This window comes from Diplotaxodon limnothrissa, linkage group LG19 (genome assembly GCF_057381915.1).
Source record: "Diplotaxodon limnothrissa isolate DT_005_m linkage group LG19, D_limnothrissa_male_GT1.1, whole genome shotgun sequence".
NCBI lineage: Eukaryota > Metazoa > Chordata > Actinopteri > Cichliformes > Cichlidae > Diplotaxodon > Diplotaxodon limnothrissa.
This window is the reverse complement of record NC_140614.1, coordinates 17,068,012-17,082,781: the sequence shown is the minus strand read 5'-3', so window position 1 is coordinate 17,082,781 and position 14,770 is coordinate 17,068,012. Positions and strand designations below refer to the sequence as shown.

At 40.1% G+C, this 14,770-nt stretch overlaps 1 protein-coding gene across 2 annotated transcripts in view; it reads left to right on the top strand.

Annotated features, from left to right (window-relative positions):
• Positions 1-14,770, top strand: part of alk (ALK receptor tyrosine kinase) — a 446,259-nt gene that overhangs the window by 159,656 nt on the left and 271,833 nt on the right. For both annotated transcript variants that reach the window (XM_085343606.1, XM_085343605.1), the window contains exon 2: positions 14,563-14,673. In XM_085343606.1, coding sequence (XP_085199732.1) covers positions 14,563-14,673 — 111 coding nt within the window. The remainder of the gene's footprint in view (positions 1-14,562; positions 14,674-14,770) is intronic.

Here is a 14,770-nt window from a genome sequence, read left to right as displayed (position 1 = left end):
CTGGGGACAGGAAGAGACTGAACAGGGTGATCCGAAGGGCCAGCTCTGTTCTAGGATGCCCTCTGGACCCAGTGGAGGTGGTGAGTGACAGGAGAACGGCGGCTAAGCTGTCATCCCTGATGGACAACATCTCCCACCCCATGCAGCAGACTGTGACAGCACTGAGCAGCTCCTTCAGTGGGAGACTGCGGCACCCACGGTGTGGGACGGAGAGATTTCGCAGGTCTTTCCTCCCCACTGCTGTCAGACTCCATAATAAAGACTTTAACTGATCAAGCACACACATCCATACATGTGCAATAATACTAAGTGCAATAATCCTTTCTGTCATCGTTGTATTTTTACTCAGTTGTATATAGTATTTGTATTTGTATTCTATTTTTATCTTATTGTATATTTATTTTATTTTATTCTACTGTATATAGTATTTTATTTTATTCTATTCTGTACAGTTGTGTACTGTATTTATTCTTATTGTATTCTAATTTTTGCCTCATAACTTTTGCACTGTCCACTTCCTGCTGTGACAAAACAAATTTCCCAAGTGTGGGACTAATAAAGGTTATCTTATCTTATCTTATCTTAAAACATTGCCTGTCAACTGTTTGCAGTAGCAGACTTCTCCACAGAGAGGAAAAGAGAGTTGTCTCCGTACATGTTAACGGTTAGGGAGAATATGTAGAACATATTTCAGTTTAGCATTCTTGGCCATATTTTGTTTGTGGCTGTGTTTGTGTGTCAGCCTGTGTTTTTTACATAGTTCATCCCTACATTTGGCTGCTGGGAGATTTGCTGAAAACCCTTTGTAGTGAAGAATGAGAGCCACTGTGGGCTAGCTCAGATACAACAGGAGAGCACTGTGCATTGTTCTCTTGTTCTGTTAAAGTACTTCAGTGTGCATAAAGCACTAGCTAAAAGTAAAAATTTCCACGTCCTGTGCTAATTTTAACTTTATATTGTTTTTTCTCGAGGGTCTCTGATCTTGTGCCCTACAAAGTGGTAATCAGCTCAGTCAGTGCAATCCATGGGAAACTACAGTAATTTCTGCTTTATGATAATCACATCTTGTTCAGAGTGGGCTTTGAAACCTGCTCTTTGATGAATGATTCATATGCACACGAAATACCAAACTAGCAATTTCATTATAATCATACAGCTCAACATGTTAGTTGTCTGCAAGAGAGAAGCCACAAACTAATCAATGTGTCACTCAATAAGAACAACTCAGATCTTGCTTTCTGGGTGCTTTGATGATGTAACAAAATAGGAACCCTGACATCGTGGTAAAACACTCAAAGGTATTATACAGGCTAGAGCTGGAAGGATGTGAGAGGCAGGTTACATGCTGGACATGGAAATGGACTGGCACTTGTATAGTGTTTTTCTAGTCTTATTTACCACTCAAAGTGCTACAAAAACCACAAGGCACAAATCACCATGCAATCATACAGTATTTTATGCACTTTATCTACCTTCAACTAAGGCAGTGCTTCCCAAACATTTTCCAGCCACGTACCCCTTGAAACATGTCACCCTCAGCCGCATACCCCTTACTACGAACGATTCTTAATTAGTGTCTATAAATACATTGCAATATCGCATGCATAAAAATAAATACTGCACAGTCGATTATTTCTCACCACCAAATGAATTTATTGATATTTTTTAGTAATGACAGAGTTTTAATAACAAACTTTACTACTTAATACTAGCAGTGTATCAAAAGATTTATTAGAATTCACTTTTTTGTCGAGAGCATAAAGGCCATGAACTTTCATTAAACAGAACTTTATTTAATGTGATGGATGTGCTTGAGCAGAGGCACACAGCTCTTCAATGTTTGGCTCAATTTGGGAAAGGCTGAGTCTTAAATCGTTTTCCACACAAAGTCTTGCTCTGTATTTTGTTTTCATGTTTGTTAAAGCAGAAAATCCCCTTTCGCATAAGTATGTGGTGGCGAAAGGCATCAGAGTCTTGACAGCGCGTTTAGCCAGCGCGGGCTGTTCAGTGCGCAGCCCTATCCAGAAATCCGCCAGGTTCTTTTGAGCGTGTTCAACTTTTAGAGATCCATCTGTGGCGATTTCAATTAGGCTCTCCTGGTCAGACGGTGATAACGAAGTAGGCACGGCGGTGAACGGGTGACGTATCCAATCATTTGAGCCGCCCGTCTCTGGGAAGTATCGGCGTAACTGCACCTCCAGCTCCTCAAGGTGCACATTACATTCGCGCTTTACACTTTTAGATAGTGTGAGATCATTAGAGCACAGAAAATCATGCAGCACAGGAAAGACTTCAGTGTTGTTTGTATCCAAGCAGTTCTTCCAAAGGTTTAACTTCTTTATCATGGCCTCAACTTTATCTTGAACATTGAATATAGTTGCAGAAACGCCTTGTAATCTGAGATTGAGCTCGTTCAGACGAGAAAATATATCACACAGATAAGCCAGGCACGTAAGGTACTCTTCATCATGCAAATGTTCAGACAGCTCAAAGGGATGGTTATTGAAGAAAACTTTAAGTTCATCCCTCAACTCACAGAAACGGGTCAGCACTTTCCCTCTAGATAGCCAGCGAATCTCTGTGTGGAGTAATAATGTCTCATGCTCGCTGCCCATCTCATTGCACAACGCAGCAAATAAGCGGGAGTTCAGCGGCCTGGCTTTCACAAAGTTAACCATTTTTACACTCGTGCCCAAAACATGTTTCAAACGGACAGGTATTCCCTTTGCAGCAAGAGCCTCTCGGTGGATGCTGCAGTGTACCCAGGAGGCATCTGGCGCGACTGCTTGCACACGCGAAACCACACCTCCGTGTCTCCCAGTCATGGCCCGTGCGCATCAGTACAGATGCCAACACATCTGTCCCACACGAGTCCATGTGTGTTCATGAATGTGTCCAGCTTTTGAAAAATATCTGCGGCAGTTGTCCTTTGTTCCAGTGGTTTACAGAACAGCATGTCCTCCTTGATGGTTCCTTCATGAATGTAGCGCACATATACGAGAAGATGCGCCAGGCCAGCCACATCCGTGGACTCATCTAGCTGTATTGCATAAAATTCACTGTGGTGCATGCGCAGAAGTAGCTGCTGTAAAACATTTTCTGACATTGCATTGATGCGCCGTGAGACAGTATTGTTTGATGATGGAATGGACTGTATCGTCTTTTTTGCCTTTCCCCCCAACATTGTCCCTACCATATCTAAAGCAGCAGGGAGAATGAGGTCCTCCACAATAGTGTGGGGTTTGTTGTTTTTAGCCACTCTGTAACTGACCATGTAAGATGCTTGTAGTCTGTTTTTATTCATAAGATCTGGCACCTGAATGCAGGTTTTACTTGTTGAAAGTGATTTTAGCTGTCGCTCAAAATATTCCCTTGGTTTATTTTTCAAATGGGGATGATTTGTCTCTAAATGTCTGCGCAAAAGTGAAGGTTTCATTGAGTTCTGAGACAATACTTTTGCACAAATAACACACTGTGGCCGGGAAAATCCACCAATATTTATACACGTAAACCCCAGCGAAATATAATTGTCATCATATTTGCGCTTCTTTGATGAGGTTGTGTTACAGTCCGAGCTGTCATGCTTTCTCCCACTTTGACGCTCCGCATCAGACACTTCATCACTTTCCACATGGCTGGCTCCAGCTATGCTAGCCACTTGGCTAGTAACCACAGATACATCCCTGCTAGCATCCAAATCTGACGAACACATTGTTGTTGAACAATCACCTGTGCGGTCACTGGAAAATGCATCTTCAGACATGAGCTTATTGGTTGTTGTGGCCGGTGTCTCTGTGGTAGGGCCTTTTTTTCTTGTTAACCACTTGTCCATTTTCGCGCTGCACTGAATGCTTGGAGGCAACTTCAACTGTTAGGTGTCAGTCATTTGGGTCATTTGGGCAAATCACGCCCATGTATTTTGTCAGAGCTATTTTTTTGCTGAACACCAGAGGGTGGTATATAGTCATGTATTTAACAGTCAAATAAAACTTCATTAGCGCAAATTTCGGCTTTTAAAATTTTTGATCCCCACTCCAACCCCAACCCACGCGTACCACCTACAGCCACTTGCGTACCCCCGAGGGTACGCGTACGGTAGTTTGGGAACTACTGAACTAAGGCCTTTATCCATTAACCTAATGCCTTTGGACTGTGAGAGGCAGCACAGGGAGGCACAGTGGTATACATGAAGGTTCCGGTCTTGCTGTGAGGGAACAATGCTAACCAGTGCAATATCATGCTTCCCATGGTGCAGGTGGTATCCCAGGGCTAACACCGAGAGGCATACAATCTCGCACTCACACTTCTCCACCTGTGTCCAGTTCATCATTACCAGTAAACCTAACGGACTTGGGTTTGGACTGTGGGAGAAGAGTACTCTGAGGAGGAAACAGCTATCAGTCTGAGCTAAATAAAAGGCAGTTTTGATTATTTTTATTTTTTATGCCTACTATCAATACTGCAACTATGTTGACAAGGTCTTAGAGCCCATCTGTGACCACCACATGGTCAGAAGTGCACTAGCCTCCTCATGCAGAAGGACTAAGGATGCTAGTGCTTGCAGAATCAGAAACTCTCACATTTGGTAATTTCTGATTGCTTCCTCGAGACAACATCCCAGCTATCAAACTCTGGTTGAAAGGATGCCCGTAGCTTCAGTATCCATTGTGGCAGCAGAAATTGGCTTCAGCCTTAAGAATAAAATGAGATCTGATTTGAAAAGTTGTCTGTCAGCAGAACAAATGTTGCCTCTGCAGCAACCTCCCTCGGTACATTTAATTATGCTCAAGCAAGCTATCCCGTTAAGTCCACTGAGTTCACATTCGCCTGTTTAGGTACAATGGCTGTAGTGTTTTAGTGCCTCGGATGTAACTGTAGGGAAAAAAAATCTTTTATCTGCTTTTTTGGGTTTTGAGAAGTAAGCTTTAGAATTTCTGTTTATCTTTTCTCTCCATGCCCTGATAAATGAAAATTATGTTCACATTTTGATCAAGTTGTTCTTGAAATTATAACCCTGTTAAATCTGCCTTGTTACATAAAAAAATGAAAATTAGAATGGCAGATATAAATGACACTGAATTTTTATGAATAATAAAGTAAAGTAAAGGATAACCCATCATCAGTAAGTAAGTAAGTAAGTAAAATTTTATTTATATAGCACATTTCTAGATAGAGATCACAAAGTGCTTTACAAGATATAACAGATTAAAAAGACAAAATACAAACAAAGTTAGCAAAAGGCAGTTTTAAAAAGATGTGTTTTTAGCTGTTTTTTAAAAGTAATCAATGAATCAGCGGATCGTAAGTCCTGAGGAAGGGAATTCCACAGTCTGGCGGCCACAGTAGCAAAAGCTCTATCACCCCTAGTTTTCAGTCTCGTATACTGAATGACAAGTAGGCCCTGACTACTCGACCTCAGAGACCTACTAGGGGCATAGGGCTGTAAAAGTTCAATGATATATGGTGGTGCTTGTTGTTGAAGAGCCTTGAAAGTTAAAACCAAAATCTTAAACTGGACTCTAAATTCAACAGGAAGCCAATGTAACTGCATGAGCAACGGTGTTATATGTGAAAATTTAGAAGCTTTCGTCAAAAGTCTTGCTGCAGCATTCTGAACGATCTGCAGACGCTCCAAAGAACCTTTATTTAAACAAGTAAACAGGGAATTGCAATAGTCCAGTCGTGAAGAGATAAAAGCATGAATAACAATCTCCAGTTCGGTATAGGATATAATAGAGCTCAATTTAGAAATATTTCTTAAATGATAAAAGCAAGACCGAACAAGAGATTTAACATGACTATCTAACGTAAGAGCAGGATCAAGGATAATCCCTAAGTTCCTGACAGATGGTTTTACAAACGTTGAAAGAGGACCAAGAGCATTTATTATACTGGGTATATGTCTATCTGGGGCACATAAGAGGACTTCGGTTTTACTTTCATTTAGTTGGAGGAAGTTTTCAGCCATCCAGCCTTTAATGGTTTCCAAGCACACATTTAAAAGCCGCAGCTTAGAAGCCTCTTCCGGTTTAAAAGATATATAGAGTTGGATATCGTCTGCATAACAATGGTAACAAATATCCTCAAAAGGGCTCAAAATGTGCTGAAGAGGGAGTAAATAAACTAAAAACAGTAATGGCCCTAGCACAGAGCCTTGTGGCACACCAAAAGACAGGGACGCAGAAGATGATCTATACTTAGAAACTGCCACAGAAGAATATCGTTCAGAGAGATACGAGGAGAACCATTTCAATGCAGTCCCAGAGACACCAACCCAGTGTTTCAGCCTGTTAAGTAAAATATAGTGGTCAACAGTATCAAAGGCCGACGTAAGATCCAACATTAAGAGAACAGAACATTTACCTGCATCGCTTTGTAACAAAATGTCATTAGAAACTCTAAGAAGGGCTGTTTCAGTGGAATGAACTTTACGAAAGCCAGATTGAAATTTGTCGAAAATACTATATTTATCTAAAACTGCTGTAAGCTGCTTAGCCACGATCTTCTCTAGAATCTTAGCAATTAACGGAATTTTTGAGATCGGTCTATAATTGCTAGTGAGAGATGGGTCCAGCATAGGCTTTTTTAACAAGGGATGTATAACAGCAGTTTTAAAATAGGCAGGGACTATGCCCGAGGCCAAGGAGGTATTAATTATAGTAAGAATACAGGGACCAGTAGAGTAAAAGACATTTTTAAATAATGATGCAGGTAAAAAATCAAGAGAGCAAGAGGATAATTTTGTTGCACTAACTATTTTTCCCAGCTCTGGTAGTGAAACAGGTGAAAAACCTTCTAAAACAACAGGCCGAGCTGGCGTGGGAACAGACAGCGCAGACGCTGAAAAAGACAGGTTTTTCCTTATGTTGCTAATTTTTTCTAAAAAGAAAGCAAGAAAAGTTTCACAATCTTCAACAGAAGAAATAATAGCAGCAGGTGGAGCAGGAGTAATAATATTAGTAATAGTATCAAATAAAACTTTAGGATTACCTCTGCTCCTTGCAACCAACTGAGAAAAGTAAGCAGCCCTCGCAACTCTAATAGCATTGTTAAAGGAGGCTAAAAGATCCTTTAAATAGAGGAGATGAACATTTAAGTGAGTTTTCCTCCATAACCGCTCAGTTTTACGACAATTACGTTTTATAAGACGAATGTTGTCATTTAACCAGGGTACAGACTTGGAAACAGGCACAGGTCTCATTTTAATCGGACAGATTTCATCTAAGATCGAAAGACAATGATAATTGAATAGATCTATAGAAAAATCAACATCGTTTTGTGGGGATAATGTTAAATTAAAAACATCAGAGAACTTCTGTGCTGTGGAGGAGTCTAAAGTGCGGGAAATAACTGTCCGATGAACAGGAGACATAGGCTCATAAAAAGACATATTAAAAAAGACACAATAATGGTCAGAAATAAAAATGTCCTTAGAACAGATATAATCAATATTCAGACCCAAAGAAAAAACAAGGTCCAGTGTATGGCCTTTGTTATGTGTGGGGCCAGATACATGTTGGATAAAATGAAAAGAGTCCATGATACTGGTAAAACTCCTAGCAAAGAGGTCGGACTCATCATCAATATGTATATTAAAATCTCCCACAAGAAGCAATTTAGACAACCTCATAGTAGAGGACAGAAAATCACTAAACTCGGCTAAAAACGAGTTGTTTGGGCCAGGAGGGCGATAGACCAACGCACAGTAAAAAGGATCCTTCTTTCCAATTTTGATGAGCTGCAGTTCAAAAGACAAAGTGTCCAACTTTCACTGAACGGCAGTTAAAACGGCTCCGATATGCCACCGCGAGGCCTCCTCCACGACCAGATCCTCGAGGCTGGCTAATGACAGAGAAGCCATTTGGGCACATTTCAATAGTAGACGAATAATCCGACCCCCGTTGCCAGGTCTCAGTCAAGAACAGGAAGTCCAGATTTTTAGAAACAATAAAATCGTTAAGCACAAACGATTTATTCGTCAAAGATCGGGCATTAAAGAGCGCCATAGACAGCGGGGTGAAAACATTGTTGTTGGAAGAAGCTAGAGTTTCTCGAATTAAAGGGCGTAAATTCTCGGGATCAGACCCTTCACGTTCATATATTCCACTCACCGAGGGGATGAAGAGCCAGTCGGCAGGAGAGTCTGGATGAACCCTTCTGAGATAACACGGCCTTGGAGAGCCGGGCCCCCTATATCCAAGTAGGGCCTTGGGAGACAGATTCCTCTCCATATAGCTGTCATGTGCGTAGGCAACGGAAAACGCCCGACATCGCTTTCCAATTCGTCCCCGCCGCCAGAGGAGCCTAAGCTTCACCTGGATGCCCGATCTCTTTCCTCTTCTTCTCCGTAGTCTACGGGGAACGCTGAAAGCGCTGGCCGAAGATCCAGTCACAGGCAGAGGGTGGAAGGTACCAAAGGAGTGCGGAGAAAAGTGTGGAGAATGGAAAGTCCCACAAAAGGAAGGAGAAAAAACATCTTTGGCCGTCATTGACGAACGGATGGATAACAGCGTCAGACGATCGTAGACCCATCATCAGGTGCTAGCCACTGCACCACTGTGCTGCGGTGCTTATGAGCAGCCAAATTAGCAGGCTAAACTACAATATTAAACCTAATGTTGTTTTACAAATTCTGCCATGCACACAGGATAATGTCATTAACATTTCTCTTAGAAGCTTCTGTTCTAAACAATTATTAATGCACTGGAACATCTCCTCACATTGGCATATTTACTCACTACTTGAGCTATACCAACAAAGAAGAAAAGCCCTCGTGGGATGTGTGAAAGAAATCATTCTCAGAATAAGGTTGAGATGTCTCTGAGTGTCACCAGATGTCTCAAATTGATGTTGAAAATCAACAGCTGGCATTTTTTTTTACTTCTTCAATGCAAAATGCTACATGTACAGTAAAATGTGCATAAAGGAAAGAGGTCTATATAATTAAACTTGTGCTTTTCATCATTAAAGTACTCATCTCATGGCCACAAACTGTTCCAGCATAGCAAATGAGAGGGGAGAACTTTTTCTCCAACTTCAGATACCACTCTGTGACTGAACAAACCATTTTCATGCATTATTTGTGAATACTGGGCTGCCTGTTCAGAGGTGTTGCTGTATGTTTGACTAGTGTAGCAAAGCTTCAAAAGAAAAAAAGGGGCTCAGTGTACAACAGCAAAATCACTTTCTTTAATGAGCATCAGGGAAGCCCAGTTGACACCTTCATTGTCATTGAGCAGCTCTTTAATCCCTGGGATAATGGTTTCACACTGAAGGCTTGTGATCCATTTCTTTGATAAAATCTTTTAAAGTTCACGTTGAGAGACAAAACAGTGCTTTACCTTACTCGCAATTCATGGTATACATGTCAAGTGAGTGGAGCATCTTCATCAGAAGGCATCCCTCTGATGGTACATCAGTGTTTGGTGTCTGGCATTGCTAGTATCTCGTCACATATTGTGAAAGCGTCTCAGCTCAATGCTAAATTTGTTACACGAACAAAGCAAGTTTTTAATGGAGATAACCTTTGATATTTCTGTAGTCACATGATCTCAGTCAGCTAGACTAAGAAAAATCTGTTAAACTGCTCAGTTTCAAATGCAGTTAGGCAAATCTTAATTATAAGATTTGCCTGTCATTATGTCAGTCGTTTCTGCTCTGCAGGTAATAATTCATGCTGCTGTTTGGCTTTCAGTAATAGCTGACGAGAGGGAGAAGTGAGTTGATTTAGATTGGATCTCTCTCCAGAGAAGAGGTTGCATTTTTGGAGGTCTTAAGGGTCGGTTTCATGGGCAGCACTTTAAGTTAATAAGCTGGATCAAACAGTTGAACCAAAATCCTTGCTTGTTTACAAGTCATGGTTTATGCAAAAACATATTAATGTACCAGCATCTTATGACAAATGCAAAAAGCCTCTTAGAAACAACTCATCTCCCACTTAAAGCTTACAGCAAGCAGGGTGGGTGGCATTTTCACAAGAACACTTAGCTGTCTCTCCTTTTTTAACCCTGTTTAACCTTTGTCGCTCGTTGTTAGAATGAGACTTAAGCCTTAGGAAAACATGACACCTGTATTAATGTAGCTGAAACATTTGAGAATAATTAAGTGTCGCCATACTCCTGTTTAAAGACCGTTTAATTAGGGATGTAGTATTTGCCTTGCCTCTGTTGGTAGAGGTCTGTGAATGACTGTGTATACACACACAGCGTTTTGGGATTGGCGAGAAACGTGTGTGGAATTCGGTGAAGGTCTTAATGAAAGTCAGAGTGCTTAGTGGACATGAGGGCTCCTCTGATGGAAATCAATGTGGTCTTTTGTAGCAGGGAGAGCAGCCAATTCCAGGCCTCAGCTGCCTGATGTGGTGTTGGCAGACTTTGACGAACATTTAATGACGCGTCACTGGGCTGGACAGGTAATCGATTTATTTAGGCAGTAATGTATGTATCCCTAGGTAAATCTTTAATTAATGGGCAAAAAGATGAGGACAATTGTGATGCAGAAGGCCAAAGAGCATGAAATTCCAACAAGGTAGAAGGGTGGCTTTCTCATTTCCCTTTCAATTAGCTGTTAGTGCTTCATACTCCAGCTGTTTTGCATTACGTTTAGATATGTCTTTGTTTAGCTTGATCTTCTCTAGACAAGATCTTCCATGGCCAGGAGTTTAACTGCTATTGTTTTTGTTTTGCAGTTAAAAGATAGGCATAAAATCCTTTGCGCAACTTATTTCAGAGTATTAAAATTCTATATTCTTATATTCTGATGTGGAGAAAAAAAGAAGTGGCTTGATCGCCAATGCAAAAAAAAGTTGGCAACATGAACTTTCTGCTTATTAATAACCTGTGGAGGAATGTTTTAATTGGTATGTGGAAGGGGTGTGTCTGATTTATGTGTCTTCAGTGCCTGCTGGCTGGATAATAGCCTTTACTGTTCAAACTAACTTTGCTATAGTGGTGAGATGCAGAGAGCTACACAATTTTAGTGTTTAATGTTTAAATGGTCTCTTCTTGTATGTAGTAAAAGAAGAAGGGGGTTTGTGTGACAGAGGAGGATACTAGGCATAGGACGGCCTCTAAAGTGAGCAGCTGAAAGAACAAGAAGATTGTAGAAGTTCCTAATTACCAAACATTCGGACAATTGCATTGAAACTTGGGATGATTAAGACATAGTTTCACTAATCACACTTGACTGAACCACCAGCAGCACTGCCACTACGCCCAAAGACCACATTAGCCCTCTAAAACCTTGTGTGACTGACGTATTGGAATTGTCAATTTTTTCTGAGTGCAAACATTTCACAACCATGATGATTTTAGTGAAGGCCACACCAATTTGCAGGTCTGGCTGAGCCAAAGATCTACTGTCTGTATGCTTATCCTGCTTCCACTTTTCATGGGTAATTGGCTGCCTTTATGGACCCGTGCACTCCTCTGAAACAAAGGCCACAAGCGGCACATACCTCATGTACAGGACTGTTCACTCAAAACAGTTTGCTGTTCCATATGTTTCTCTACTATGTTTTAGTTCCCCATCATTAATGGATTTTGAAGGTATTTCAGAATCCCCACTTTAATCTCATTAAAACAAAAGTTAAGTTAAACGTTAAGTTAAACAAAAGTTAAGTTAAACAAAAGGTTCTGGATATTTGCAATTTTAATAGTAAAAGAAATAACATGGGTGTACACAACTAAGAGAGATGTATGTTTATGCATAGGCATGTCTCACTGACAGCTTGAGTCAAGCCTCATTGATAAATCCACTAAGCATTTAAAGGATTTTAGAGTGTGGGTGGGATAGAGTTGGATTGCTCACTGAGCTGAGATCTCTCTTCTCTGTTCTGTTCTCCAACTGTGTGCACAGCAGTTCATGTGTTTGTTATGCACCTGATTTTGTGGGTTACAAAAATAATTTTCTCTGGGAATTTGTAATAGTATTGTTACAGTCATTTTAATTTATTTTAATTGAAATGGACCAAACAGATTTATAAAACTGATATATTATTTAAAGATGTACAAAAAATCATAAAAAGAGCATAGACTCACTCAGCTGCCAGACATACAGTTGTACCCTTGTTCTGACTAACGTATGAAACTTTCAGAATGCTTCAGCAAGCTCTCTTTTTTTTTTTTTACTTAATGACATTCTGTTGGAAATTGAGAGTATGACTCTGTTCATTTACAGTGAGTTCAAAATGTATTCTGACCCCTTATTTCTTATGTATGAGGTTTTATTTCACAGAGCCTTCAGCTGTAAAAGAACATTTCTGAGCTTTGCTGGTAGAAAAATTAATTGATTAATTGAACATAGTTTAGAAAGCATGCACATTTGTTCTTCATGTCTGTGTAGATCTCAATAACAATTTGGCCAAAAGATCATTTTAGAACTGACTTTATATTACAGCCAGTGTTTATTATATTATATCACTTCATTCCATCTATACCATGATGCTACTGTAGCTACTAGTTAGCTCTGGAAACAAAAATCAATTGACAGTCAATATGACGATAGCGAGGGTGAATTTATTGAGAGCAGAAATGTCTTCGCGCTTAGAAGTACAACCAAGGACTTGCTTTGACAAAAGGGCAAAGACTACATGCATAGAGGAAAAAGAGGATATATAGCCTAGGAATAGTGTTACAAGAAGGGGAAAAAGGGAAATTATGCATCTTTGGTGGCTCTGTGGATGATAAAAAGAAAGAAAAACAGAATTGCGGAAGTCAGCACCTGCTGAATTGTTTGAGGTTAAGCTGGAAGCAGAGGCATGTAATCAAAGGACACAGCGAGGAGGGAAAAAAACCAACATCTACTGCTCATAAAGCATAGGTAAGGCATTATAGCAGCTGAGTTATGTGACTGGACACGGGTGTACCATGCACAGTTGCACAATCTTTTGAAAGAGAAAATCCCCTTTCATAAAATGGACTAGAGTGAGTCGTGGTTCTACATGCTGACTGCAATAAAGAATAAACACAGGGCATGTTTGCAAGTGAAAATTAACTTGAGCTCCACTGGAAATAAATTGTTGCCTTCTTGCAGTACAATTGTTACTGTATATTGATTTTTGAAAAGTTGTTGTTGTTGAAAGTTCAGCAATAATCATTTTCATTTCATGTTTTAAGGTATATTCATATAGTTTTGAGCGATAAACCCATACTTCAGAAGTCCTCTGCACAGTGGGGAGTCATGCTAGAAGGATCACTTAAGCATCACGTCAATTATCAGGCCTCTGTTACGTGGCTAGATAGAAGACACTTTTGAGTAAAAAGCAAATAAAAACTCACATGGAATGAACCAATAAATGCTAAAAGAACATTGAGCCCACAATGACAGCAACTTTATGTTCTGATGAGAAAGATATTGACATCTCTGGTCAAAATTCTGAACACTGTGTAGTGTGAACAACAGAGTCTGTAAATCATCTCTGATCATTGTCCTTGCAATGAAGCATAGTGGTGGCAGCTACTAAACTTACAGTAATTGTTCTCTGTAGCAGAGGTGTGTTGACTAGTCAGAATTAAGGGTGAACTGCAGCCAAATACAGAGATACTTTATAGTTTACCACTCATCACTCATCACTCATCAAAAAATCTAAACAATAGTCATATTAATGCAGTCTGCTTTAAATGTTAGTAGAAATCTTTCTGAGTAAGAAAACATGTTTAATATTCTCCTGGTCTCATTTTGGCTGAAGCCAACTGTAAACTGTTTAGTGCAATGAAAGTCAGCATATACAATCAATCGCTCTTTAAGGCTCATTTGAAATGACTGCAGGATTTATGCAGGGGTCTCCTTTTTAGGCAGCAGTGTATTGGTCTGTGACTTTGTAGTAATTATCCATGGACTAAGGACAAAGTGAAAGAGGGAGAGCGTACGTGTGTGTGTGTTTGTGAGTGTGATGGCATCGTTGGAAGATAGGGGGTACATAAAGTGAGAGAGAAAGTTTTTGCATCTACTTTACAGTATCATGCTTCTATTCGATCTTGCAATAATTAGTCTTTGAGTTTAGAAGGTGAAGACAGAGTCAAACAAAAGTAGACAAATCTGCCTACAGGTAATTATGCAGTCTATTGATATCCAATAACCAATTCATATGGCTCCTTGGACTTTCATACTATCACTCCAGTTCACTCTGTACCAAAACTGCAGATGCTTTGTTGACATAAAAGTGGTAAAGTTTACAATGGTTATTTATTTAGTGAAATGCCTCAGTGTACTTTATTATTGCTGCAGAAACTCCAGTAATAGTTGGTGATTCAACTATAAGACTTTCACTTTCCTTTTCAGCTTGTCTGCTAGAAAAAAAAGACTCAGCCTGTACAAACGGTTCATCAAAATACTTTTTAGTCTAAAATGGCAAGATCATACAGCGTTTACAAATTTTAATGAAGGAAGCAGACTTATGACTAAGCTGGACTAATAAAGAAAAGGGAGTGCAACGTGGATGCTAAATCAGTGCCAGAAATTAAATAAACAAAGCAATGAAGTGTATTTTACTGAATTTCTTAACATAGTCATTCTTTGCAACATGTACTCTGAAAGTAAAATGAGGATTTGCTATTTTTGCAGGTGAGCCACTGAATGGTAGGACTGCTCCTGGGATTCCTAAAGGATACTGGAGCTTCTCCTGGATAGCTGAGGACAACCTCAGTTTTCCCAGTGACTCAGTTCCTATTTCCGGTAAGTGAGGTTTTGTCAGCCCTCCTCAAACAGACCACAGATCTCTGTTCCCAGTTGTCCTCAACACCTGGCGTCAGCTTTCCCTCAGCACACAGTA